Raw genomic sequence first — 27,881 nt, 5'->3', positions numbered from 1 at the left:
ATCTGCTGCGCTATATAAGAAACTGTAAATAAATAAATAGAGGTCAACAGCCACTAATGGTCAACAATGATTCGATCGACACACCCTAGATAGACAGCTCCAAAAGGTCAACACACGTTTATGGTCGGTATAGGCAAGTTCAAAAGTCAAAGGTCGACATGATTTTTTCATAATTTTTTGGTGTCTATTATTTATTTACACTTTCTTATATAGCGCAGCATATTCCATTGCGCTTTACAATTGGGTAGAAACCAACCGACATAGAGGTAGGAGGGCCCTGCTCACAAGTTTACAATCTATAGGGATTATATAGATCTGATGAAGCCGCTGACGTATCCTATAGGTGGAGAAATGCGTATGTGAGTCCTGCACAGTCCGGTCACCGCTAATCGGTTTAACTGCTGCTGGGACCTATGTTATCTGAGAGGTCCTGCTGTCCACTGCAATTGGCCGCTGCATTGCCATTCAGTGGTGTCTGGAGTCCATCCAAATGTAAGGAGGTAAATTATAACCCATACAAGGGACTGTTATATACACCAAAAAGGAATTTGTTGTTTTATCACCATATGGCAGTTGGAGAGGAACATTAAGATGCGGGACTGGTAAATATAGAAATTTACTGCCTCTTTTACCAAACCATCAGCACGAGTTCTGAGAATATAAGCCTTTTAAGCCTCTTTAGCCTCATATAAAGAAATGCCAGTGATTTTATGTTACATGCTGTGAGTCTTGTATGTCTAGAAATGTTTTCTTTATGTTAGAAGTGCACTTCAAGATTGATACTGTTCATATATATATATATATATATATATATATATATATATATCCAAGAATTCGGATCACACTCACCTCTAAAGGGTTCAAGCAACTGCTGGGGTGCCAAACTCAGGCCCTTATTCTGGTTGGTGTGGTAATATCCGCGTGCGTTCGTGCCGCCGATGTTTTGTGTCTGCGCATGTGCAGAGGCGTCTCTGCGCATGTGCGAGCGGGGCGTACGGCAAAATCCCGCATGAAATGTGAACACTCCGAACAGGGGGTGGAGAGGGGCGTGAAGGGCTATTTGGGCTCATTACCATATGCATACGCCCCGCGTTTCATGGGCATTCCCATGCAAACGCTGGGCGTACGTATGGTAATGCGGCCATGACGCACGTGTAGGGGGCGGACATATGACATCGCCGGATGTCAGCTGCCCGCCCAGATCCCTGCTTTTGCACAGAAAAATGTCCGTGTGGTCTGAGGTTGCGGGAGCTGGTGGACCACCGAATGATGGGGGAGGTTCCCTGAGATGGAGGAGGCGTATTCCATGAAAAATACACGTGCAGTCCGTTCGGCCAGCTTCTTACCGCGTACGGACGGAGTTGGTGATCCGTATGGAAGGCGGGGTTTTGCACGCACGGTCCTAGCCGCATATTCGGATCCGGCCGCACCGATCAGAATAAGGCCCTCAGTTATCCGGACCAGTCCAGTAACAATAACATTGCAGAAGGCATAGAGGACACTCACCAGTCTTCTTCTCAAGCAGATATATTTATTCCATCATCCCAACAGTAAAGTGCAAATAGTGCAAGACAGTGGGCCAAGGGCCAAGGGCCCATTATAGCAAAAAATAAGAAGCGGCACTCAGCAATGTTTAGAAATAGTGTAGTTTTAATCCAACATGTTTCGGGAGCATGTACTCCCGTCATCCCGAAACATGTTGGATTAAAACATTTCTAAAGACTGCTGAGTGCCACTTCTTATTTTTTGCTATGCCGAATGATGGTTCAAAGAAGGCACCGGAGCAAATGTTTTTGATTTTAAATATCCCCTTGAGTGCCAGATACATGGATTGTATATATATATATATATATATATATATATATATATATATATATATATATATATATATATATATATATATATATATACACAGGTCGAGTATCCCGTATCCGAATATCCGTTTTCCGAATTATTCCGAAATACGGACATTCCAGAAAGTGACAATTTTTTTTTTTTTTTGCTAAAAACTCACTGGGGACATTTGTAACAGCATCACTGGGGACATGATATGTAGCTGGCACTATATATGTGCAAGACAATGATTGCTTGGCATTCAAATTCAGTGCTGAGATAGTACACACATTTTGTTTCACGTTTTGAAACCTTGTTTTTTGAACAATTAAAATATATTTGTGTGTATTTTATGTGGTAATAAAATATATTTGTGTGTATATTATGTGTTTATACAGCATAAATGCAAGATACTTCAAAATACATCATTGAAATATTAAAATATTCCGAAATACGGAATAATCCGTTTTCCAAAATTCTCCTGGTCCCGAGCATTTTGGATAAGGGATACTCAACCTGTATATATATATATATATAATTTATTCATACAAATATTGTGATTATATACATTGTTATGATCCTTATACTGAGCATAGCTGCGCCATTTAACAGGTATCAGTGAATATTTAATTGATCCCACCCCTACAAGGTGCTGTGATTATTGGACAGAAAATATGGAGGTGATTGGACAGAGGAAGTCTGGAGGCTGGCCCTGCACCCAGAGGAGAGGCTGTTTGTCACTGGTGAGGAACGTCTGTAAGGCGCTTATTGTTAATTTGTGCAGACGGGCCTGTGTCATCTTCAGCCATCTCTTCTCCCTGTCGGCTGCTATTACCCGTCGCTGGGAGAAGCATGCGTTTAGGAGCACATCATCTTTGGCCCCAACATTCCACTAGTCACTGGATGTAGTGGAAGGGAATTATGGGGGATGGATAGCTCTGCGTGTATGAGCCAACCTCTCTGGGTGCAGGTGCTATGACTCTCACTTTCAGAAAACCCCACTGCGCTTCCCTGCCCTGCAGCTAGGGTTATGTAGCGCACCCCGCAGACCCTGCTATCGCTAGCTCCCCCAAGCCACTGCGGGGTCTGCGGCACAATAATTACGCCACTGAAATAATTCTCACCCTGAATAAAGTAGGATTAAAGAACGGTGAAAAAGAAAAAAACAATAAACTTGTTTAAATGAACCCTTTGAGCGCCAAGTGAATTTGTCAAAATATTTGTGGAAATTGTCGAGCAAACATTTTTCTTCATCATAATGACCTGTAGTGTTTACCTTATATAGGAAATATAATCTTTTATAAAACAACATTTTTATTTACATTTTCTTTAACAAATATTAGCGACTTTGGCATTTTATTGGATACTTTGCACACTTCTCACCAGAGTTGTTGGCACTCAAAGGGTTGAATAAGGTCCGATTTGCGTGTAGTCAAGACACAACCTGCGCGGTCAGAATTAAATCCCCCACCCTTACAGCTTGCTATTTTAATAAAGCTGTCCTAAGACACGTCTTGGTTTTTGGATTCGCCTAAGGTCAATAAAATTTCACTGAGTAGCCGTGGTGATCCAAGCTTTTATTGCTGTTGGACCCTAAGCATTAAAACAATCGAACATTTCAAAATTGTCTTTTTGTTACACAATACACAAAGGTTAATTCAGACTCCATTGCGGTCTCCTGAGAACAGTCATACAGTATACCACAGAGTGCTATATGGTGTTATTAATGTCAGATTCCTCTGCTTGCAGGCAGAGCTTTAACATCCAAGCAAGAGCACTATGGCTTGTGGTGATGTGCTCCGTGTTATCAGGGAAGGTAAATGGGTTTTAGCCAAAATGGGAATTAACAATTAATGGATTCTCGTATTTTCTCACCTCTCTATCTCTCTTATATTCCGCAAGCCTGACTGTAAAATTGAAATTGGTTTCACAGGGACTATTTTCATGCTGAATCCTATTTTTCAAATGTCAGAAAGGTAAAGTAGATAGTGAGGATCTGAACAAAGTATCGCCTATCATACAGAACCCACGGAATAAAGTTTCAATTACATTTGGGCTCTGTGAATGGATGGTCTGAAAAGTCCATTTTACAGAAAGGTATTACACTAAATTTAGAGGTTGAACCTCTTTGTTACCCTCTGGCTTGTCTTTTATTTTCATTAAATGGAATAAAGATATCATACAACAGGTTCAACAGCGTTTGATCCGTAGTTCTTCTTTGAACTAAATGATATATATATATAAAAAAAAAAAAAATACACTTATATGATGATCAAACGGTTAGTGGAAGAATTCATTTTACAAATAAGTGACAGTAAATAAATAAAGCATTCTAATATATATCACAACGTATCATAAAAGATTAAACAATGCATCACTCCTATAGAATTCACGTTCTCTTATTTTTGTCTTCAATGAGTTTTACACCTGATCGCAAGGCAGCGAATGAGCAGCGATATGCGAACAGTCAACGGCCACCATGCCAGAGTGTATTCTTGCCCTTTGTAAGCCTGTGAATGGGTAGCGAAGATGTAGCTGAATATCCATTCACAACTCACTGGCCATGGAATGATTTCCCCACTGTGTGCAGCCTGTGTGCGTGGACCTGGAGTTACGTGGCGGCTGCGATTAAATCAGCCTGATCAAGGCCGGAGTTGATGTTACATACCATCCCTCCAAACGCCTAGGGACGACTGCGTTTGTTCTGGCACTCACGTAAGCGGCCGGTTACACCCCCCCCCAAACGCTGGCTTCCTGTCAATCACCTTGCGAATGGCCAGCGATGGAAAAAGTGCTTAGCAGGCTTTCATTTCATGACAGCCTAACACATGTACTGTGACCCGTACTCATGCACAGTCTACTGATAATCGGTCCCTGTGCGAATTTGCACAGCAGCTATCAGGACTGAATCAGGCCTATTGTCTTTGTCCAATTTGATTGGGTTCTAGGCTCACTTCAATAGCCCTTTCTTGTCTCCCCTCAATTCCAAAACCTATATTAATAGGGGTTCTCACACTTATAAACAATGGCCATATTTTATTCACGTTGTACTTTTTGATTATTGATACATACAGTATTATTATGTTTAACGCACTGCTTATTGCTGAGTGTACAGTACAGTATATGAACTTTTAATGCCTGCTGCAGATTATTTTTGGGACACGGATTACTTAACATGTATTCCGCGTCCCCTCGCAGGGCACGCTGCACTCGCCACGCTTCGGGCTCGTATTCCGCGTCCCCTCGCAGTGCTCGCCACCCTTCGGGCTCGTATTCCGCGTCCCCTCGCGGTGCTCGCTACGATCGCCACGCTTCGGGCTCGGTGGCACGCTGCGCTCGCTACACTTTCTAGTCTCAACTCCACGCCGACATGGATAGTGGGGTTATGAAAAGGTCGGAGGACGCGTACCGCCGCCCCCTCACGGGCTCGCTGCGCTCGCCACGCTTCGGGTTGACGTTGATGGTGGGGTGGCGTTAACAATTGGGGGGGCCATTTCACACTTCAGGGTGAGTATTTGGGGTCTGTGGGCCATTTAACATTGTTCCCTATTTGAAATCGGGTCAATTGGGCTATTTAACATTGTTCCCTATGTAAAATCGCGGTAATCGCGTCGGTCGCATCGCATGCGATTTTTTGGCCGCATGCGATGCAACCGACGCAATTTTTTTCATTGCGAAGCCTAAGATCAAAATCGTGCGCGCCGTTCTAGGAAACAAGTACCAATAAAAAGAACTGGCATCTGGTCCTACGGTATATGTTGACTGTAAAAGGCTAATTTGTAAATGAAAGGAGAGTTGGTATTGATTGAGGATCTGTTTCCACCTGTATTGAATATTTATTTTACAATGCAATATGTTAGATGACTGATTGGGTCAGTGGATTTCAGTCACAAAACCAAGTAGATGGTATAGTTTGTGATGTCTCTGCACTCCCAAGTATGTGCATCAATGAAGAAGAGAACATCCATGGTGAAATTTGAGACATAACCTGCCAAGACAACCAATTTACATACTTGTTAAAAGATGGTATACAGAAGGTATGTTACATGCCTGTTGAAATGTAATCTACTCGGCTCTGTTAGAATACATTTAGGAACAAGGGTTGGAAATGTTATTTGTGTACCTTATGATGGCCTGATAGTCTATAGTTTTATTACAGTTAGAGGGTGGAATTTTGGATCTTAACCTAGAAGTTTAGGCTAATTCTACCCTAATGGGTTCAGAAACACTACGGTCTTAGTGGAGAATGTGTGTGTCATTGGTATGGGAGTTTGGATACCTTCAGTTGATGATTGGCTGGCATTTGCTGCCAATCTAAGCCTTGAGATGTTGGCAATGTGCTGGCAGTTGACTCCCATCTAGACATTTTTATTGGATTATATGGGCAAGATAAAAAATACTGTGTGTATTTCATGTGGACATAAACTATTTTAATTACCTGGGGTCTTTAAAAAAGCTGCATACATTTCTGAGTGGTCATGAACATGCCATCTTGGTGATGTGGCAACTCTGTGCCATCACTCCCCCTTTATCTTTTTTGCCCCCCCTGGCCAAGTAGGACAACTGTCTACTGTCTTCTTGCCAGACATTGCATGATAGTTTATTATTAAAATGATGAAAAAGAACTGATGTTACATTATTATGAGGGATATGAGCCATTGCATTCTTTTTGCAGAGTATGTAATATGCTTTATATTTAAAATGGAAACAAAGTAGGGACAAATCCCGGTAGTCCAGCATAGGTATCACACCTTCCAAAGAGGACCAGTGGACAAGTTGACCATAGTACCCAATCAGCCTTTAGCTATCATTTCATAGGATGTACTAGATAAATGATAGGCATAATCTGATTTGCTTCTATCGGCTTCCTCTCCACTGGTCTTCGTTGAAAGGTTTGCTATGCCGCCTAAAGTGTCTCGATGTAGGTTAGCTGTGTTGCCTCCTTACCCAGAAGATGCAGACCTTGTGTTACCTGTACACAAATCATTTCAGTTGTGTTGATCTACCATATATTGTGTCATATTATTCCACACCCGTATCAGCCAGGCATTCATTCTAGTGCCCACACTCACCACAACCACCACCACCACCCATAACTACATTTGTGGCATATTTTAATTGGTGTTTCTGTGAACTTGGGGCACTACAGTGTGTCTAACACATTGGTGGTTCTGGGAGTCTTTAAACAGTTTACTTCACTAAAATCACCAGCATTATATAGTGAAACTTTTATTGGTAAGGACCCACATAAATAAGTTCCTCCGAGACTCCTTACAGACCTGATTCTGTTCTTCTGCTACCCCGTTCTACTAAAGACTTTCTTATGAAGCTTTATAAAGCTAGATGATGATTTCTGAAATGAAAGGAAAGTAGAAGTGATGCAAATCTAGTCAACTGACTAACACTACAGAGTAGAAGGATTTTAAGACAAGCAGGCTTTTCCTTTCTTGACTTCAGACTAGATAAAAAGTGTGAAGCACTTGATTCTTATAATATCATAACTTACTTCATAACTTTATCAGATAACTGTATTATAACGTGATGTGCTGTGTCATAATGGTTGAAACATACAGTCCTTTAGAGTACAAATGGCCTAATGTTTCGGCTTTGGGTAGAATATCTCAAGCTACAAAAAGTTTCTAGTTTAAGTGGTTACCTACAGTTCATGAGATCTGACCAGTTGGCTGTCCGGTGGGTCATCGGAAGTCCTACACTTTGCCGACTGTTGCTATGCACTATCCTGCATGCTCTATGTAGCAAAGTGTTGTTGGGTGGAAACACTCTTTCTGAACGAAGACCGTGTCAGCAAGAGTCAGCACTAGAAGAACATGTCTTTTCTCCCCTGTCAGTGGTAATATGGCAGATCATTAGCAGTCACATAAAATATGTTTGGGGCTCTTGATAGTTTGAACACCAGACACCATATTGGCAAACTTTGGGCAGAATATTCTATCCAAGAAGTTACAGTAAAATGATCCTTAAAGACATTAATATCATGTACGTGCGTTTGGACTTATACATAACTAGATAAAGTCTCAAGATGAAAAATAAAACTTTTACTCTCTTTGTCTTTATGCTATTTTTTTATATTTTTATAGGCAGTCTAAAGAGCTAGAGAACCTCATTATAGTTAAGTTTTACATTCCTGTATAATAAAATTTTTAGTTTTCTCCAACACCTCTATTTTTTATTTCTCCAAAAGGTAAAGACTACAAAATCACACATTTTCTCAGCAGTACTTGAACCAAAAGTATAATGAGTGTAATCTATCCTTACTTCACCATAGCAGAATTTTATCCAGTGCTTCCTGTTTTTATTAGAATATTTTCTTATTCTGCACTGAATTGTAGAAACATAACGCTTCCAAATTTAATATGCAATTGGAATAACCGCACTGTGTCCTTTGAGTAATTGTGTAACAGGGAAATTTAAATTTACCAAGCGATAAAACAAATGATATAAAACAAACATAAACAGAAAAAAGTCTCAGAAGAAAAAAAAATACAACAGGAGAAAAGATAAAACAAAATGGACAGCCGTTCTTTATGGCAACCAGACTTCTTCATAAGTCAGTGATAAATAAGCAGCACAGATTGCCGCGCATAAGACAGCAGACATTACAAATGAATAGTCAGCCTATGCTTCGAAATGATGTGCTTAGTGACTAGAGAGTATAACAGAAGGTACGATTATCAATTCGTGCTTTAATTCTTGCAGTACAATAGGGATCCGTACGGCATTTTGCCATTTGCAAACACCTCCAGACATGCAATAGGTAAAACATAACGAGAAGGAAAAAATCAGACACTCTAATTAGGCAGGTTCCCTTGAATCTATACTTAGGCACACATTAGCTTTGTGTACAGGATACAGTAATTCTTGCCCAATAGAAATACGCAGACAACAAAAATTAGCAGTGCCCAGCATGAAGTTAAGTTGATGGATATGGCTTTAGAAGAACTATACATTTTCGAGGCAATTTACAATAATTATATAGCATTACAGAGTGTAGATCATTTTAAAGATTACCACTGTGTTTCAGAAAAGAAAGCACTTTTGGAAAATGCATTCAGTCAGATGGATAACAGAAGGTCTAACTGACATTTTAGGGTAGTAATGTAAAGTAGTAGCATTCTCTGACATTTTCCAAGAAGGACTAGGAAAGAACAGCATTTGTTTCTGTAAAACATTAGATGAAATGAGCCATGGGTAGAACAGGCGACGTTTTTGTTTTTTGCTTTTGGTTTGTTTCAGATCTGGAATAGCTTGATATATCTTTTCAGGAAATGCATTATCTTCTACAAAGTGGCATACAGTTCAGTCCTTTACCCTCAAGTCTGTCCATTAATGTTGGGTGGTTGGTATTATAGCATCATGGATGGTGTAATGGTTAGGATTACTGCCTCACAGAACTGAGGTCATGGGTTGAATTCCCACCATGGCCCTAACTGTATGGTGTTTGTATATTCTCCCCATGCTTGTGTGGGTTTCCTCTGGGTTCTCTCCAGTTTTCTACCACAATCCAAAAATATACTGGTAGGTTAATTGTCTCCCAACAAAATAAACCCTAGAACCAATGTTTGTGCATGGACATGAGGTAAGGAATATAGATTGTAAGTTCCACTGTCGCAGGGACTGATGTGAACAGTGGCGTAACAATAGAGGGTGCAGGGGGTGCAACTGCTATGGGGCCCGGGGACTTTGGGGGCTCCTGAGGACCAGCAGGCATTCCCCTGCACCCTTAAGAGTTGTTTAAAAAAATGCATGTAAATAATGCGCGGACAGAGGGTGCGACAGAGCCGCTGATGTCCCGCGGATCCCGCCACCTTAAGTGTCTGCAGCACCATAATGCGGAAGAAGGAGGACCAGCCTCTTCTATTTCTTTCTGGCACTGCCGTGCTCATCTGGAGGATACAGGTCCCACCCTGCGGGGAGACCCGGCGCCGAAGACCTGCGGGGAGACGGCTAACCGCTGCCCTACATGGTGACCCAGCGCCCCTGACCTGCAGAAAGTACGGGCGCCGCTGACCTTTGGAGAGAAACCTAGCTGCTGACATGTGGCAAGTCCAGGTGCCACTGACCTGCTGAGAGACTCGTGCTGACATGTGGCTCTGGACTATGACTACCCACTGCCACTGCTGAAGGTATAAGACACTGCTACAATTACCAGCCATCTCCGTAATAATGCATATTTTAGGCGATGGTGATGCCTGTCCCATGCATTTCAAACACCTGTTTCCCTTACCCCTCTCTCTCTTTTTATGTGACCACTATTTTTCTCTCTCCTCTACTCTCTCTTCTTTTTCCCTGCACCCGTCTCTCACTCCCCATCCACCTGTCTATAATATAGATAGACAGGTGGATGGGGAGTGAGAGAGGGGTGCAGGGAAAAAGAAGAGACAGTAGAGGAGAGAGAAAAATAGTATAACCTCTCTCTCTCTCTCTCTCTCTCTCTCTTTTCTTTCCTGGCTCCCCATCTCTCTCTTCTTTAGGACAGGATGTACTGGCTTTTCAAATGTATTAAAGCCCCTCCCGGTGGGGCCTCACTGCGGGGATTACGCCAACTCTAGCTGGCGTAACCCCATAGAAGCCTCTTTGTCTCACTCCCTGCCATCTTTTCTCTCTCGTTTTCTCTCTCTATCTTCCTGACACCTTCCTTCATGTTCTCTTTCACTTGAAAGGGGGGCTTTAAAAATTTTGCTATGGGGCCCACAAAGTTCTAGTTATGCCCCTGGATGTGAATGTTCAAATATTCTCTGTAAAGCGCTGCAGAATATATGTGTGCTATATAAGAAACTGGTAATAAATAAATAAAAATAATAAATGTATAATATTCTTGGTCTATACTTTTCATTCCTATAAATGTAAGACTTTTCAGTAATGTTGGGTGGTTGGTATTTATAATCTTTTGTGTCTACATTTCATGCCTATCCATTCAAGGCTTTCCATTAATGTTGTGTGGTCTTATAGTGATTTCTTATGTATTTGACTACTGCACAGAATACAGCTGAACTCTATTGTACCATGGACCTTTTTCTGGTTGAATGCAAAACTGCAAAATGCGCAGCTTTGCATGTCATTTAAATGCTGCCCACACGAATGGCCGCCCCCCTGCACCGACCATCAAATTATTTCTACAGTGCTTGCAGAACTAAGAGACATCTCTGATGTAGTAGATCTGTGGGTGCCCTGTACAGGAAGCAGGCGGGCAGCTGACATCCATTGATATCAGCTGCCCACCCCCCATACCCGAGTCATGGACAAAAATCCACAGGAACGCCCAGCAATGTCATGGAAACACCCATGAAACTCTGGGCATTTCCATTGGTGCGACCACTTGCCGCCACTCCACACCCCGCCCATCAAGTGATGTTTATGTGCATGCACAGTCGCTCAACATATCGTGCCAACTACAATAAGGTCCCATGTGTGGAGGTATGAGTTTGTTTACTTTTTTTATTATGTCCAGGCTGCTATATATTTACATGTGTGACTTTGATTCATTCTTTCTGCACATGTTTTGCTAGTACAGTAGTTTCACCCACAGACTGCAACAATCTGTAACATTCCACTCAAATTCTTTGTGAATTTGGTTTTACAAATGAAACATTTTTTCAGCTACGAGTAGTCACCTGTAGTAATACATGCCAAGGATAACCTATACATGGGGTTATGTTGACAGGCAGGCCCAAGATCAGGAATTTTTCACCTGCCATTCTCCCCTCTGTATATAATTTAGAAGTCTTTGCCAAACCCTGAGTAGTTGACATTCATATCTCCATGACCTTCTCAGCTCTGCTATCTACCCTAAAAGTAATTTATAAGGATATCTGAATATCATGGTACCATCAGTCAACATTGGACTTAATTATCTTCCTTCTGTGGAACTGCCAACATTGCAATCCATGTATAACCTTAGAATGCATTGTACACATGCACACCAGCCAAGATCTATTGCAAAGTCAGGTGCTAGAAGGGGCATGAGCAAAAATGGAAGGGTGGCTACATGTACTCATTATAATATTGACTAAAGATAATATACTCTCGCAGAGAAGGCCTTGGGTAAGTAGTACTTGCCACACCCCAATCTTGAACCGTCGGCATTCTTATTTGGCACACCAAAGTCTTACACCACTGGCAATCTTACTTACCACACCCCAATCTTGCACCATTGACAGTCTTACTTGCCACACCCCAATCTTGTACCACTGACATTCTTACTTGCCACACCCAACCTTGCACCACTGGCATTCTATAGCTCCAAAATGGAATTGTGATAGTGCCTTCTTTTCTGAACCAAACATGCAGAGCATCTTGCAGTGAATCATTTGATAAGTAGGACCAAAAAAAAAAGAATACTTGGAACCCTTTAAAAAATGTTGTTGTGAAGACCCCGCAGTTTAATATTTTGCTGCTGCATACTGTATATTGCATATGTTCTATAAATCTTATGTGTTACAAGCAGGGGTTAAAGTGAGGGGGAACTGGTTGGAACTGAGTACCACCACCTCTAAAGGTGAGGCGGAACATTTTTACCACCACATTAGCCCTGCACAGTAATTCTCACAGAAAAGCATTCTAGTTTGCAGGGGGATGCCAAAAACCCTACCACTGGCCCTGTCTCTGCCTAATGGGGGGAGGTGAGGGGGGTTAATTAGGTGGCATAGATAAATAAGTTCCCCCACCTCTGGATGACCACTTTAAGCCCTGGTTACAAGCCTATGGGGGGTACTCAGTCCCAGACTCCGACTGATGGGATGTCACGACAGTTGGAATTCTGTCTGTTTCTGATGCCTTCCAACAGTACATTGACAGTCAGTATTCAATTTACCATCTCTTGAGTGTCGAAAAGTCTTTAAATTGTCAGAAACATCCATTGATTATCTGAAAAAAATATCCGACTTTAAAAACAAGTCAGACCTGACAGCCTCCAATACTGTCGGTAATGGCAGCATTAAATAGGTGACCACTGTTGGGAAATATCGGCAAAGACTGAATACTCACTATAAGTCTAAAGTTTACTTTGAAATGCTCTTCAACATTTTTTGCTCTTCATTTTTATAACCTAGATTGAGTTTTTGCTTTACATAACGTATCTCTCCCTCCAAACTGGAACAAATATACATGATGCCAAAATTTAAATTCAAAGCATTCTACTTCACCGTCTAAATAAAACAGCTTTTTTTGAAAACGATTGTATTGACATGCAAAGATGTTCTCCATTATATTGTAAGGTGAAGTGAATTGTATATCAAGCTTGCTCAATCATGATTCATCTTTAACACGAATCTCCAGCTGGGGGATTTATACAAGGAAATACTAAATATATTCAGTACTCATGTATTTTTTTTTTTTAAATGGAACTTTATAGCACAGAATATACCCAGCTAATTAATTCTGACCCATATCAACACTCTGACACAGAGAAAAGTATTTTCCTTTCCCTGTTCCGTATAACATCCTAAAATACTCTAAGCACTGAAAACTAGCCTCAGGCACCCCCTTGGTAGTTGCCCATTTGAACACAGGGAGAATATAAAATTGGCTGTTACAGATAGGATTTTAACCTCTTAGGCATAGTTTCAGTAAGGAACATGATAGATTAAATAAAATCTGGGAAGATCATGGAAGATGAGTACCCTGCTGGTTGGAGTGGATTATATTATATTAATTTGACAACTAATATACAGAATGGTTATCACCTGCAGAACTAAGACATATTATAGTGAGAAGTTATTGTGCTGTTGCAGCATTTCTATATGTTAAAGTACAGAATGTGTTTCAAGACATAAGTGAATACATAAATAAATATATTTTGGTATTTTGCAGGATAATTCAATGCTGGAAATTGAAGTTTCTTTTAAATTGCATATATTAAGTTGTTACAAGCCTGCTTGTAAAATAGAACGCATGATCTAGAACAAGTTGCATTTGTGAACTGCTTACAACACAGTAGTGCTGTATATTGTGGTGAATACTTTAACAGCATTAAACATTATCATTACTGTGTGCTATAAGGGGATAATGGTCTTCCCAATACTAACAGTTCGGTCTATATATGTCCGTACCTCTTAATTAGTGGCGTTCTAAGCCTCCTCCGCAAGCCCCCTCCTCTCTGACATTGAGGAGACTCTGGCATTATGCATATGTCCTTAAAATGTTAATAAATTAAACTAGGGTAAAGTAACCACACAACCAATATGACAGGCTCCATCCTGATTACCCTAGCTCCACCCATGACAAAGTCATATGTACTATTTACTCTGCCCCCTTCAAAATAGTCTACAATTTTTTTTAAGCTATTGATGAATAAAATACTATGAAGCCTCCTCTTCATTTATGGAAGTTCTACTAACCTCCCTAGATTTCTGCCCTATTCCAATACCCCTGCCAGATACATAGGGGTCTGTTCAATTAAAGTTGGATCCATCCTGACATGCATTTGCTGGAATGGATACGCGAATACCTATTCAATTGTGTGGCTAAATCTGACTATTGGATTTGAGCCAAATCTGACTGTCGCATTTGGCTGCTGCTGTGGGAGGATGGTGCAGGATGAGCAGCAGTACCACCACCGCTGCTGCAGCTCGCTCGACTCCTCCCTCCCAGCATCGTCTCTTTAATCCGACTTTTTAAAATTCAGATTGAGATTGTCGTAAACGGGACAAAACCTTTCGAATTTGGCCCCGTTTCTGACAAAAGCCCGCAGAGTGTCGGATTTTCCGCCGACTCACATGTTTTCGGACAGGTTGGAGCACTCCGAACAGTCGTAAAAAATAAAAAACATTAAGTAGGTCGAATATATATTTAACTAAAAAAAGTCTTAAAATTCTTTCATTGAATAGACCCCATAGATGCATATCTTTTATAAAATCTCAAATTAAAAAATTGTTCTATAGCTGCCCAAACAAACTGTATTCATTTTGACCCCGTACATTGCAATTTGTAGGAGAGCTCAATTCCCACAGATAATTTCTCACAGGAACGTTCTACCACTCCGTTATCTTTTATACGTTTATGTTTGAATAGCATGAAAATGTATTTCAAAAGCCAATTAATTTTTTTTTTTTTAACAAGCCAACTGCTTGGTTTGTGCTTGAATATAAACACAGGCTAATTTATCCAACAAGCACATTACTAGAGGTGACGCTTCTAATGATCTCAATAGCCCTCTACATAATTGGATTGCATTGATTTTTCTTAGTGGAATGATATGATTGGATAAATCAACACTTTTTTTTTATTAATATAACAACATAAACAACAACAGAAACTATATATGATATTATTACAGTAAAGGACTGTTATTTAAAAAAAAAATTGAAATATCTTATATAAATAAATACAGCACATTATTGTTTACCTTTTCATAAAGTTTAGCTTTTTTAAAAAAAAAAATAGAAACCTATTTTTATGAATTTCAGAGTATGTATCACGGCATAATCCCCTGTAATTGGAGATTTTAATTGGACACCTTCTAATTAAAAAAAGTAAAAAATAAATAAACAAGCTGTCTGGTACATATTGTAAAAATGATCATGTATATATGCAGGAAGCTTTCTTGTACTGCCAATTAAAATCATATTCTCGAAAGCGGTCAGGAATGTAATTAACTATTCGTTTCACCTTCAACAACACCATGCTTATAGTACTCAATTCATGGCTGTTTATGTGCTTAAATTGTTGGGTAATCAGTGAAAGTATCAATGGGTCATTTCTACAGGAGTGCAATAATGGGATTTTTTATAAAATAGGCTAAAATCAAATGTTTAATGTTTACTTAATGTAGACTTCATTTCTAGATTTTTAAAGTGGATAATTAAATAGTTTTGTACACTCTTCAAAACCTTTTATAAGTTTACATTGTTACACAATGCAGCCGCAACTTCTGAATATGGGTTTCTTTGAAATTCATCACAAATAGTACGCTTCAGATTTTTTTTATTTTGTCAGGCCCACTTCCATAGAAAAATATGCAATTACAGCACACAAATACCATTATAATTCTATATCTGATTGATTTTTGGAGCAGTACAACCAAACCTGATTCAATTGTATGACACATTGTAACGTATCTGGATAATAGATAATACTATATTATCAGAGGTGTATTTATCAAATTGCTAATGTATATACAGCAGTATCCAATAACCATTATTTAGAAAGTTTCCTCATTAACAACAATTTAGAACAGACATAACAGAGTTGCAAAGCACTAGAATAATTTTTGTGGCTTATAATTATATTTGCCTACCCTCCTAGAATGTCCGGGAGTCTCCCGCATGCCCCCACATGTTCCCAGCCTCTTCTGCATCTTCTTAATCCTCCGGTAAAAACCTGGGATTCGTGGATGTATGTGGAGGGTCATGTTAGCCCTGCCCCCTCTACATTCACCCGTAAATTGCAGGATATCTTGTAATAGGGTGGGGCTTGATGATGTTGGGCTCCGTCCCCTTAATGGCTGCTGAAAGCCTCCTCTCTGGGCTCATATGGGATAATTGTAGCCTTATTTCTAAGTGATCTGACCAGCACGGAACGCTCTGTGTGTAGGCAGCCCGTGGACAGCAATGTGCGGTTCCATGCACCACCATAGCCAATATAAATCTAGTCATCACTGGTGGTGCATGGAACCGCACATTGCTGTCATCGGGCTGCCGGCACACAGAGCGTTCCGTGCTTAATTTCTAAGCAATCCAGTCAGATCACTTAGAAATAAGGCTACAATTGTCCCTTGTGAGCCCAAATAGGAGACGTTCAGCAGCCATTAAGGGGACAGAGCCCTACATGTGTGCTGAGCAATATGTGCTGAACAATCTGTGCTAAGTGGTATTGCTCAGCACAGCAGCTACCTTGTCCTGTGTGTATGGGGCATAAGTCTCAAAGTCTGCCAGCATTAGCCAAGAGGAAACAGTTTTCAACCTACTGTATATTTTCTGGCTTAGTCTTGGTACATTATTAAATCTATTATTTCATATGTAAATAAGCACAAATTTCATTTATTATAAACAATAAGTTTTATCTTATCAAACAAAATGATTACATTATATGGAATCCAGTAGTCAATAATATCTAGACTACAAAGGCATCAACATGCAAAAAACAGATCAATGAAAACTCAATATATTGAGTGAACACAACACTGATTGATGGTTATAGTAATAAATAAGAGAGCTGATGAATGATCCTACTACCCATTTAAAGACATTTTTTACCAGATCTGTAACTAGAAATGTCAATGTTTGGGTAGTAAAAGAAAGAGGATACCCCCCCATGGCATCAACTGTAACCTAATTAACCTAAAATACTAATATCCTCTGCATCCCTGTCCATTTACATAGACATAGATAGGTTCATAATTTTTTTTATAAAAGGATGACCATAGGCGCTGTATCCCACTAAATAAAATCACTCAGTTGGATTCTCAACACATATAGTGGACTCCACGATACTTGTAATCCTTCTGTCTAGTCGTTCTTAGTAAGACACTGTTAACTGACCTGTGGCAAGTGCCTTATGTGCACATACTGGTTTGTTTACATCCTCTATGGTACAGCATACAGATGAAATGTATATCAACCGCGGTCCCACAATGGGTGACCGTTGAAATAAACATTCACCTCCCTTATGTTCCTTGAAAGGTATCTTTCACTGGATTACTCTCACAATGGGTGACCACAATGGGTGACCGTTGAAATAAACACTCACCGGCCCTATGTTCCTTAAAAAGGTATCTTTCACTGGATTACTCTCCAATATATGGTGCAAGTATTCATCCACTCCAATTATCCGTAAAAAGATACTTTATTTTCAAAAAACAAAGTCCAATACTGTATAAGAACAGGTTGAAAGTCCATGTAAAAAGCAAAGGGAAGACACCTGGTGCTGGCGATGGTTCATGTTACCTCCCTATCCATATGGAAGGGTCCCCCAAACAGCTGAAGATGACTCGCAGCAAAAATATCGACTTCCAGGTGTTACCTCCTCCCACCAACCTCTTCCCACCAACCTCTACGGCAGATGGCCACAAACCCCCCCGGAGATTGGCCACAAGTCTAAACAAGGGCCACAATTATTAAATTTTCCTGGTGGGTTATTCATTCATACCACAGTCCACCACTGACCTTGGATCTCACCGGAGGTCACTAATAAAAATTACAGTAGATAAGAATGAGATACCGGTAATTTGTTGACTAGACATCACCACAAAAACACAAATGTACTTTATACAGCCAAGCACAGTGGAATGTGCATCCCTGCCACCTAGTTACAATTAACAAGAAAGACAGTAAACTTACTGGCTTCCGTAGCTACGACCGTGATGTTATGCCACATGCTGGTCTCTCTATCAAGGGCTGTTGCTAGAGTTATTTTACCATCATCTGCATTAATGTTAAATTGTCGATCAAGATCTGTATGTCGGTCAATGGAAAATCTGTGGATTACACAAAAAACACATGACTTAATATATTTTGTTTCCATCATTCATGAGATATTCACATTCGAAAATGAGCATCAGCTATTTACTTTGTAGCACCATATGTTCTGTTTCACGGCACTCAATAAATCAACCACAATGTGATACATAGACGTCCTCAATAAGGAAATTATAAACTACCTTCCAGTTCAGCAGATGACATATTTTTAAATCAGTTATTAAATAAGAAATAAATGTAATCGTTATTTAACTTAATCCTACAGTATATAATAAAAAGCTAACTTTGCTCCTGTGTTTTATTGTGCCCCGGCAGCCATTACACGGAGCAATTCAAGTGTTGGTCCATTCGGCGGGCACAATCCCCGGCACTGACATTACTGTTATGTTGTTATTTTGAAAGGCTGGTAACTAGTATAGAATATTGATACTGATGCATTTTATTCAAACAAACTACACTTATGTCTTTCTAGTTTAGTACTTAAATCAGGCTTTTTTACCCAGTTTGCCACAGAACACTAGTGTGCTGCAATTGATTGCAAGGTGTGCCATGGAGCGGAGTGGGGGGAAATGTGATTTTTTTTTTTTATGGGGAGCAATGTAGATGTTGTTTTCTGTGGAGGCCAATGTACCTGTTTTTTTTCCTGTGGAGTCTAATGTATGTGTGTCTTTTTTCCCTGTGGGGTACTGATGTGCCTTGGCAATTTTAAAGCATTTTTAAACATTGTTTGGTGTTCCACAAGTTAAAAAATGTTCAAAAAATCACTGATTAAGGGCAATGACTATTGATTAATTATTTTGCTTAAGAAAATACAAAAAAATATTTTAAAATTAGTAAAGTAATTTCAGTAGTTAAAAAAAGCTAGTCTTTCTCGCTGGCACATTTGTGTGTTTGCATTTGTAGTGACACGAGAATACTACAGATGGTAGACCTACAGTATTGTAAATAAATGAGCGTTGTCTTTTTCAATAATAAATTATTACTGACCCAACATAAATCCAACAAAATTGCCCTGGTAATAAATATGGGCTCCTTAACCACTTGTCTAATGCAAATGCAAATTCAGCAAGGAGGTTTTTCCCTGGCATGGACGCATCTGATGCAAACAATCAGAAACATCCACTGCATGGCTACCTGAACATATTCTTCCAGTAGCCCCCCTGCCCCCACTTTGTCCAAATCACTGCTTGCCATAGTGATCAGGAAGCAATTGCAATCCCCCTCTGCCATCTCAGCAGTTTCAGTGCAACAGAGAGTCCCGATCATTGTGGCCACAGTGATTGGGCACTTCAATAACACTCTGTCCCAATCTGGTGCAGCCACATTATCATTCCCAGAGTCTGGTCAGGCAGCCCAGCATCAATCGGGAGCTGTGGTTAACAGTAGCAGTGTCTCTGCCCCAAGTGTACCAATCACTGTTGGCCACAGTGATCTGGAGTAGCCATGGTATAGAGGGCATGAGGTAAATAAAAAGAAAAAGACAGAGGGAGAGAGAGAGAGAGACACATACAAAGGTAAAGAGCGCATTGATGCAAGGAACTGGTGGTCAGGGCAATATTTCCTACAATGCATTGGCCCCAGAGATACTGCCCCATCTAGGGCTAAGAATGTGCTGCTGTTGTGAGCCAGATGTGGGCCGTTGTTCTGCCAATCCCAGGACTCCATTCCCTACAGTACCCCCTGATAGCGGCCTCGGTATAGAACTCACCCTGGTTCTAATAGATATCACAGTGAATAAAGCCTTGGACATGCTGCTCTTTGGCCCTTACTCTGATTGAGTCAGACGGCTGCATGTGCGGATGGACGGCCAATGTTTTGTGTTTGCGCATTGGCACAGCATGAATTCTGTGCATAAAACGATTGTACGGAACCATCTGAGCAGGGGGTGGAGAGGGGCATGAAGGGCTGTTTGGGCTCATTACCATATGCGTACGCATATGGTAATGCCCATATACGCATGGGCATTTCCCTGAAAATGCTGGGTGTACGTATGGTTATCCGGACGTGACGCACGTGTGGGAGGGCAGACAGCTGACATAGCCGGATGTCAGCTGCCCGCCCATATCCCTGCTTTCACACAGAAAAATGCCCGAATGGTCTGGAGCACTCGGGGCTGCCTGACCGTTTGGTCCATCGGTCGATGGTCGGTGACCATCGGAGAATGGGGGAGGTTCCCACAGATGGGGGAGTTGTTCACATGAAATATCCACTAGCGGTCCATTCACTTGGCGTCTTACCACATTCGGACGGCGTGAGCGATCCGTATGGTAGGCGGGGCTAAGAATACTCGGTGCCTGTCCAAAATACTCATCTGTTCGATTCAACCAGAATAAGGCCCTTTATGTGAGAGTGCTGGTCTTGGTGATGAGGCGAGTGCATCATAAATATTAATGAGCCCTGAACTGTCCCTGCACCACACTTATCTGCTGTCACAAACAGTGGGCATGGACAAGGAAGCTGAGCTCCTGGCTCGTCATAAGTACACATTGTGCGGCTCTCTAGTGGATAAGCATGAAGCAAAATGCTGTATTGGGAACCTTGTTAGCTGAATACAGGTGTCACATGGCAGTGACGGGCAGCCCTGGGAGGTGGCACCACTTTTACATCCTTAGTTAGTATACTGATCTCACCTATTGGACCCATGTCTACCAAAAACGTCTGTTTTTATTTCTAGCAGATTAAAGGTGCCCATACACTGCCTGTGATGTCTCGCAGCAGTGTACGGTCACCTGACAGCCTGCGAGCCACCGGGACCTTCCCGGCGGCAGGGACGCATGTGATCCGTTGTGATGGATCACATGCATCCCTTCTTCCCGCCCGCCTTGCCGCCAGGAGAAATGGGTGGTCGGACGGCAGACAGCATGTCACGGAGGGACGATTTGTTCCAATTTAACGGCCGAAATCGGACCAAATCACCTCAGTGTATGGGGGCCTTAACATTTGTATTTTCTGCATATAAAATTGGGTTGGCTGTTTACATAAATGCATTCTGAGGAGCGGTTTTGCCTTTAGAAAAGTGCACATCAAGCTGCTAAAAAACATGCAGTTGGGCAAAACTGCACAAATAGAAAGTCTTTCCCGTAAAGTCTTAATTGTCAATGGGCCAAAAACCATTTTTGCAATGAAACAAGTAGATGTCCGTACAACACTTTTAACTGTACAGTCTTCACACAGCCATGTCCTTCAATCTTTGTCTCTGCAGCCCAAAAAATCAAAGTACAGAAAGATCAAGAAAAATTTTGAGGGCAAAGTCAGTGCTCCGCTGTTCCTTGATTAAGACACTCTAGACGACAAAACAGCCTGGGGTTTAGATTTAATAAGGCAGTATAATGGGTCTAAGAGTAAACCACGTACACACCATCCAGTGATGGTGTAACCTCTCAAAGCTAAGATGTGCACAGATAGTTTTAAGAATGAAAACATCACTATATCATTCAACCTACTTAAATTATAGGATAAAAAAAATAAAGTAATACATAAAATAAAATAAAAATACATCAAATAAAAAAACTGACTACGCATTGATTGCAAACACATTCTAATTGTATATACTCAATCAGAGCGGCTATTAAATTAAATATATTTAGCATATGATATTTTTCTTAGATTTCTATATGCATTGAATGATAGCATATGTTTGTAAATGTGCTGTGAAATTTTAACACCTTTCTTCTTTCATAAAACCATCAGTATAAAACCCATATAAACAACGTACGTCTTGTCTTAATTATGTATTATGTATATTTTGAAGAAATTAGTTAAAGGTGCTATAGCCTGGAATAATATAACATTCCATCTTGAAAGGAGATAAAAGGGCCCTATTCAGACCTGATTGCTCTTCCGCGAATTCGCAGGGCCAATGTTTAATTAAGACGCCGCCCTGCTGGAGTGAAATCCCGCCTATGGAATCTATGTGATAGCTGTGTGAATGGTTCTGTACGGCTAGACATCTATTTGCATAAGTCTAAAACTGGCCACAACTTTTCGCATGCGCCACACAGGGCCGGCGCCACCACTAGGCAAATCTAGGCATTTGCCTAGGGCGCCGGCCACTGGAGGGCGGTATTTGGCCCCCCCTTGCCGCCCGGGTACCTGTCCTGCGGCGTATATGTGCGTAAAAGCCGGCGGCGGAAGCGGGGGGTCCCTGCAGTCAATAAGAAATAACGAGCGCTATCCGCCGGGCTATGCGGAAGCGCTTTTGTTTTGGAAACACTGGCCGCACGCTGATTGGCTAAGATTCAGGTAGATTCAGGACAGGTACCCGGGCGGCAGACACCGGGGCCCCCCACCCCGACTTGCCTGGGGCGCTCTGGTGCCTTGCACCGGCCCTGGCGCCACATAGCTCTGGACTTACTTAACGGCTGTGATGAAACAACAGGCATAACTGGCCTGTTATTGACGTCACACACCCTCCCCTAAAACGATTAGGAATGCATGCATATTCCCGTGCACTCCTAGCATTTCCCTAGGCACACCTGCTTTTTTCTTAGCAATCCCACTAAAGAGCTGGTTTTCACCCCACTTTCTGTCAATCACCTTGCAAATTGCGGGCACATACAAATGGTATCAGGGTTTAATGTGATACCTACCTATATGCTGTGTATCGCTAATCAGCCACCGTGCACATTCGCAACCGTTCTGAATTGTGCCCAAGTATATACATATAAAGGGGAAATTTACTAAGATGTGTATTCTACTTTACTTGTGATGTTGCTATGGGCAACCAATCAGATCCTGTCTACTATCTTCTAGAGGATGCTAAATAAATAAGAAGTAGATTCTGATTGGTTGCCCTTCACATGTGAAGTCCTGCCAGTTGTTCATCAAGGTTTTGTGTCAACTGTGCTTGCAGCTCAAATTGGATATCTTTCAAAAAGAGCCTATAAACTGTAGATAGCCTGCCATTAATATCTTTCAACAAAATCTTTCGTCCAGGACACTGGGTTCAAGGGAAATGTCTTTCAACAAAATTGGTCAAAAATATTGTACAGTGTGTGTGCACCTTAAGGTGCATACACACAGTACAATTGTTTTGACCAATTTCTTTGAAAGACATTGATGACCAATTTCCCTTGAACCCAGTGTCCTGGACGAAAGATGTTGACGAAAGACGAAAGACCTAGCTACAGTTTATAGCAGGGCTGGGCAATAGCGGCCCTCCAGATGTTGATGAACTACACATACCAGCATGCCTTGCATCAGTTTCAGCATGGCCACATAGCAAAACTAATGCAAAGCATCCTGGGATGTGTAGTTCATCAACAACTGGGGGGCCACTATTGCCCAGCCCTTGTTTATAGGCTCTATTTGAAAGATATCCAAATTGAGTTGCACGCACAGTTGACGAACAAACTTGATGAACAACTGGCGGGTATGCGCATTATCATTCATCATTTGTCGCATTCACGCTGAAAGATATTTTAACCAATTTCGTTCAGAATGGCCGAGATGAACGAACTGGTCAAAAATGTTGGTCAAAAAAATTTCCCCCAAAGTATCAAACAATCAGCTTCCAACTGCCATTTTGATAGCACTGACTGTAAAATGATTGTTAGAAGGGGAATGGTTTATATTTTATCTCTCTCCAAGATTTGATAAATCTCCCCATATGTGCTTAGCACATACAGTAAATAAACTGAATTTAGAACCTCATCAAGACAAATGAGGGCATAGTGAGATAGGGGGTGGCCACCTAACTATGCTGCATGTGGCATCTCCTCAGGGAAGGCCCAACTCCAGGCATCGAACCTTCAGGAAAAACACCCCTACAATGCTGTTCATACCTCCTGCTGGTATGCCTAGGGTTATAGCTCAGCATACATATCCTACAATCCAGAAATAGGGACAAGGGTCCTAGTCCGTGAGACATTGGAAAATCCTGCCTAGATTGGGACAGTTAGATTAGGGGGAGATTTACTAAGCCCTGGAGAGTGATAAAGTGGAGAGATAGCCAAGCAACCAACTGTAAACTGATTGGTTGGTCCTTTACCTCTCATGTTCTTTAACTCTCTCCACTTAATCATGCTCCAATGCTTTAGTACATCTCCTCAGGGACTATGGGAACTTATAATATTCTTATAATATACTTATAATAATAATTCAACAGAGCTACCATCCCGGTCACTAAGGCCCTTATTCTGGTTGCTGCGGTAATATCCGAGTGCGTTCGTGCCGCCGATGTTTTGTGTCTGCGCATGTGCAGAGGCGTCTCTGCGCATGTGCGAGTGGGGCGTACGGCCAAATCCTGCATGAAATGTGAACACTCCGAACAGGGGGTGGAGAGGGGCGTGAAGGGCTATTTGGGCTCATTACCATATGCATACGCCCCGCGTTTCATGGGCGTTCCCATGCAAACGCTGGGGGTACGTATGGTAATGCAGTCGTGACGCACGTGTAGGGGGCGGACATATGACATCGCCGGATGTCAGCTGCCCGCCCAGATCCCTGCTTTTGCACGGAAAAATGTCCGTGTGGTCTGAGGTTGCGGGAGCTGGTAAACCACTCGGTCCTGCATTCGATGGTCTGCGACCATCGAATGATGGGGGAGGTTCCCTGAGATGGAGGAGGCGTATTCCGTGAAAAATACACGTGCAGTCCGTTCGGCCAGCTTCTTACCGCGTACGGACGGAGTTGGCGATCCGTATGAAAGGCGGGGTTTCGCACGCACGGTCCTGGCCGCATATTCGGATCTGGCCGCACCGATCAGAATAAGGCCCTAAGCTATGTCCCCAAGTACAACGTAATAAAAGGTTGAACATAAATCAATAGGATAGACAGGAACATTAATGAGACATATAGGAAAACAAGACATCCTAAAGTCTACACCTAAATTCACGTACACCTACAGTAGATAAAAATGATGTGACACTGTGCTAAATATTTTAAGCTGCTGAATAAACAAAGGGGGATTGCAGTAAAATGAGAAATGAGCGCTAATGTAAATTAGAAACGAGAAGAAAAGTAAAGAAAAAAGGAAGAAAAAAACACCTAAAAAAAGGAAAAGGTAAATAGCTCTTTTGAGCATATGTGAAAAAGTCCGTAGGGAAACTGCGCTGTCCCTACCTCTAGTGACCAGAGCGTTGGCTGCAGACAGAGACTTATACTGGAAATAGTAAAACAATTATTTTAAATGGGCCTCGTCAATGCTGGGCAAAAGTTAACACCATTGTATAGACTGTCATAATGTTGTCATCGATAAAATGTTGATAACCTTAAAATGCCAATATTATTAATGATAACATTATGAATGTTGACAAAACATACCATAAACAGTGTGAATGCCCAATGTGTCCATCCATCTCTGATAGGATTGTCTATAGTACACAACAAGGAAGCATAACATATGGGATCATTATTATTCATACAAGTGTCACATGGCAATATACCTTATAGGACTTGAGGTTCCGTCCGGGTCTCGAGCTGTTACCTGGCCAATCACACCATTGATGGCCGCATTTTCATGAACTTCCAAGAGATACGTTGGTGATGAGAACACAGGTGGCTCATCGGCATCTTCCACCGTAAGTTTTACTGTTGCAGTATCTTTGAATGGTACCCCACTGATGAAATGTGGATCAATGTAAACATTGACTGCTTCTATCTTCAGAGTATAGGATTTTTTGCTCTCGAAGTCCAGAGGCTGTTAAGAATGACAAAGATGAATGTCTTTCACTAATGACCACAGAAGCAAGAACAAATGAATTTAATGCTGATGGATGAAAGTTATGTTCATTTAAGCACATTGACTGAGTTTTAATGCAACCGCAGTATCAGCCATCTACTCGCTCAGACCGAGCCTGTAAATTGTGTGGGCATTTATTGATATGTGTTTATTATGTTGCCTCAATAAAGTCAATCTTTTTGTTCCCTGTCCTTTTTACCTTTCTCTTTTAATTTGAAATTCACAAAATGTTCTATGTCTGGGGCTTGAATATCTGCACTTCACAACAGATACATAATAAAACTTTATCAGTGATTACACTACCTGCATATAACTGAAATTCCTAATCACGATCTCGCTAGTAAAAAAAAAAATAAACGAGGTGATTTCTAATACAGCCTCCAGGTGCGATAAATATTTTAGTATTTCTTAGACAATGCATAAAAGACAAGGGACTGTGCAGTCAAGGTAGTATTATGCATAGAAATAAACTACTATCTATCAGGTGCATTATTTTTTTACAGTAGAACACTCTTTTTTTGTTTATTACTTGGTAAAATCAATTTTAATGATGGCGTTTCTTGGCTTTCATTGTTCTTACACTTTTACAGGGAAATTTTTAGAACAGATTTGTATAAATAAAGATAGTGTAAAACTATGTATATATATACTGTGTGTGTATAACATACTGTATACTGTATACTGTGTGTGTGTATATATATATATATATATATATATATATATATATATATATAATAAATGAAAGGCAGGCAATCTGGGGACTTGAAAAAAAGTGCTATATTCACAGCAAACAAACGACCAACTTTTCGGGGGTGGTCCCCCTTTGTCAAGGTGCGTAGGTTATCACCTACGCACCTTGACAAAGGGGGACCACCCCCGAAACGTTGGTCGTTTGTTTGCTGTGAATATAGCACTTTTTTTCAAGTCCCCAGATTGCCTGCCTTTCATTTATTATATACACCATTCCCCTTGGAGGGGCAGAAGGGCAGCTGGAACAAGTGGTGAGTGCCGGGCCGCACCAACCCCTAAATATATATATATCATGGTTGCCATCTTTCTTGCTGCCCTCTCCTCTCTAGCTTCAGCATGCACAGGTTTCTGAGAACATGGTGCCTGCAACTTGTTCCTGGGAACTTCTTTACTGCAAATACAAATCCCTTGGAAAATGTCCACGTGCCATTTTCCTGGATGATTTCTGCTTAAAGTAACATTTGCAATATGACTTTGGAGGGGTAAGCATCATTTATGGGGCGCAGGGTAGGCACGTGAAGCCCTCTGTACTCAGGGAGCCCATGTCCATCCCCACCCTTTGCACCCCTTATAGATACCCCATTGCATAATATCAATCCTTCCATACAACTTTGCTATTAAACAATTGCTCTGAGACAATGCAGTTCCAGCCACCACATACCACACCCAGCCACCACATACACCACATACCACACCCAATTCACTCAATCTCATTTGCAGCACGGCAGCCACAGTGTCTGCGCCAGACAGGGGCAAGAGCAGATCGGGGGGGGGGGGGGGTTGAGGCGATCATCCGCCATAGAATTGTATGGCTGTGATCACTATACCCTGCTGTTTGTATTCCCTGTATGGCAGCTTTACCAGATTGATTATGCTGTCTGCTAGAGTCTAGATTTGTGTACCGAACTGCTGAGGATCCGGGTCACTCTGAGTACCCCGGAGAGTGGCTTCTGTGCTGTGATTAATTAAGGATTAATTGTTAAACCACCTTCCCTAAATGACAAATCTAGATCCACTCCTGGGCAGTCAATTTTGCAGCTGATGCTAAATCAGTGGTGGAGGAATCAGATTCACCAGCACACTTAAGAAATGCTCAGGTACGAAAAGAGGGCATTGCAACGTGGTATTTAAACATGGTTTAAAGCAGGGTTAAACACGGGTCACAGAGTTTTAATGGGTGACCC

The 27,881-nt window shown here is 41.3% G+C and overlaps 1 protein-coding gene across 1 annotated transcript in view; it reads right to left on the bottom strand.

The window, feature by feature from the left end:
- Window positions 1–27,881, bottom strand: part of CDH8 (cadherin 8) — a 372,134-nt gene that overhangs the window by 69,466 nt on the left and 274,787 nt on the right. The window contains exons 7-8 of the mRNA XM_083163864.1: window positions 25,652–25,905; window positions 18,129–18,265 (exon numbers count right to left, since the gene is read on the bottom strand). Of these exons, the coding sequence (XP_083019990.1) occupies window positions 18,129–18,265; window positions 25,652–25,905 (391 nt within the window). The remainder of the gene's footprint in view (window positions 1–18,128; window positions 18,266–25,651; window positions 25,906–27,881) is intronic.

Source organism: Crinia signifera, chromosome 11 (assembly GCF_055691185.1).
Source record: "Crinia signifera chromosome 11, ASM5569118v1, whole genome shotgun sequence".
NCBI lineage: Eukaryota > Metazoa > Chordata > Amphibia > Anura > Myobatrachidae > Crinia > Crinia signifera.
Note: the sequence above shows the minus strand (reverse complement) of the source record. Positions and strands in the feature narration are given on the sequence as shown.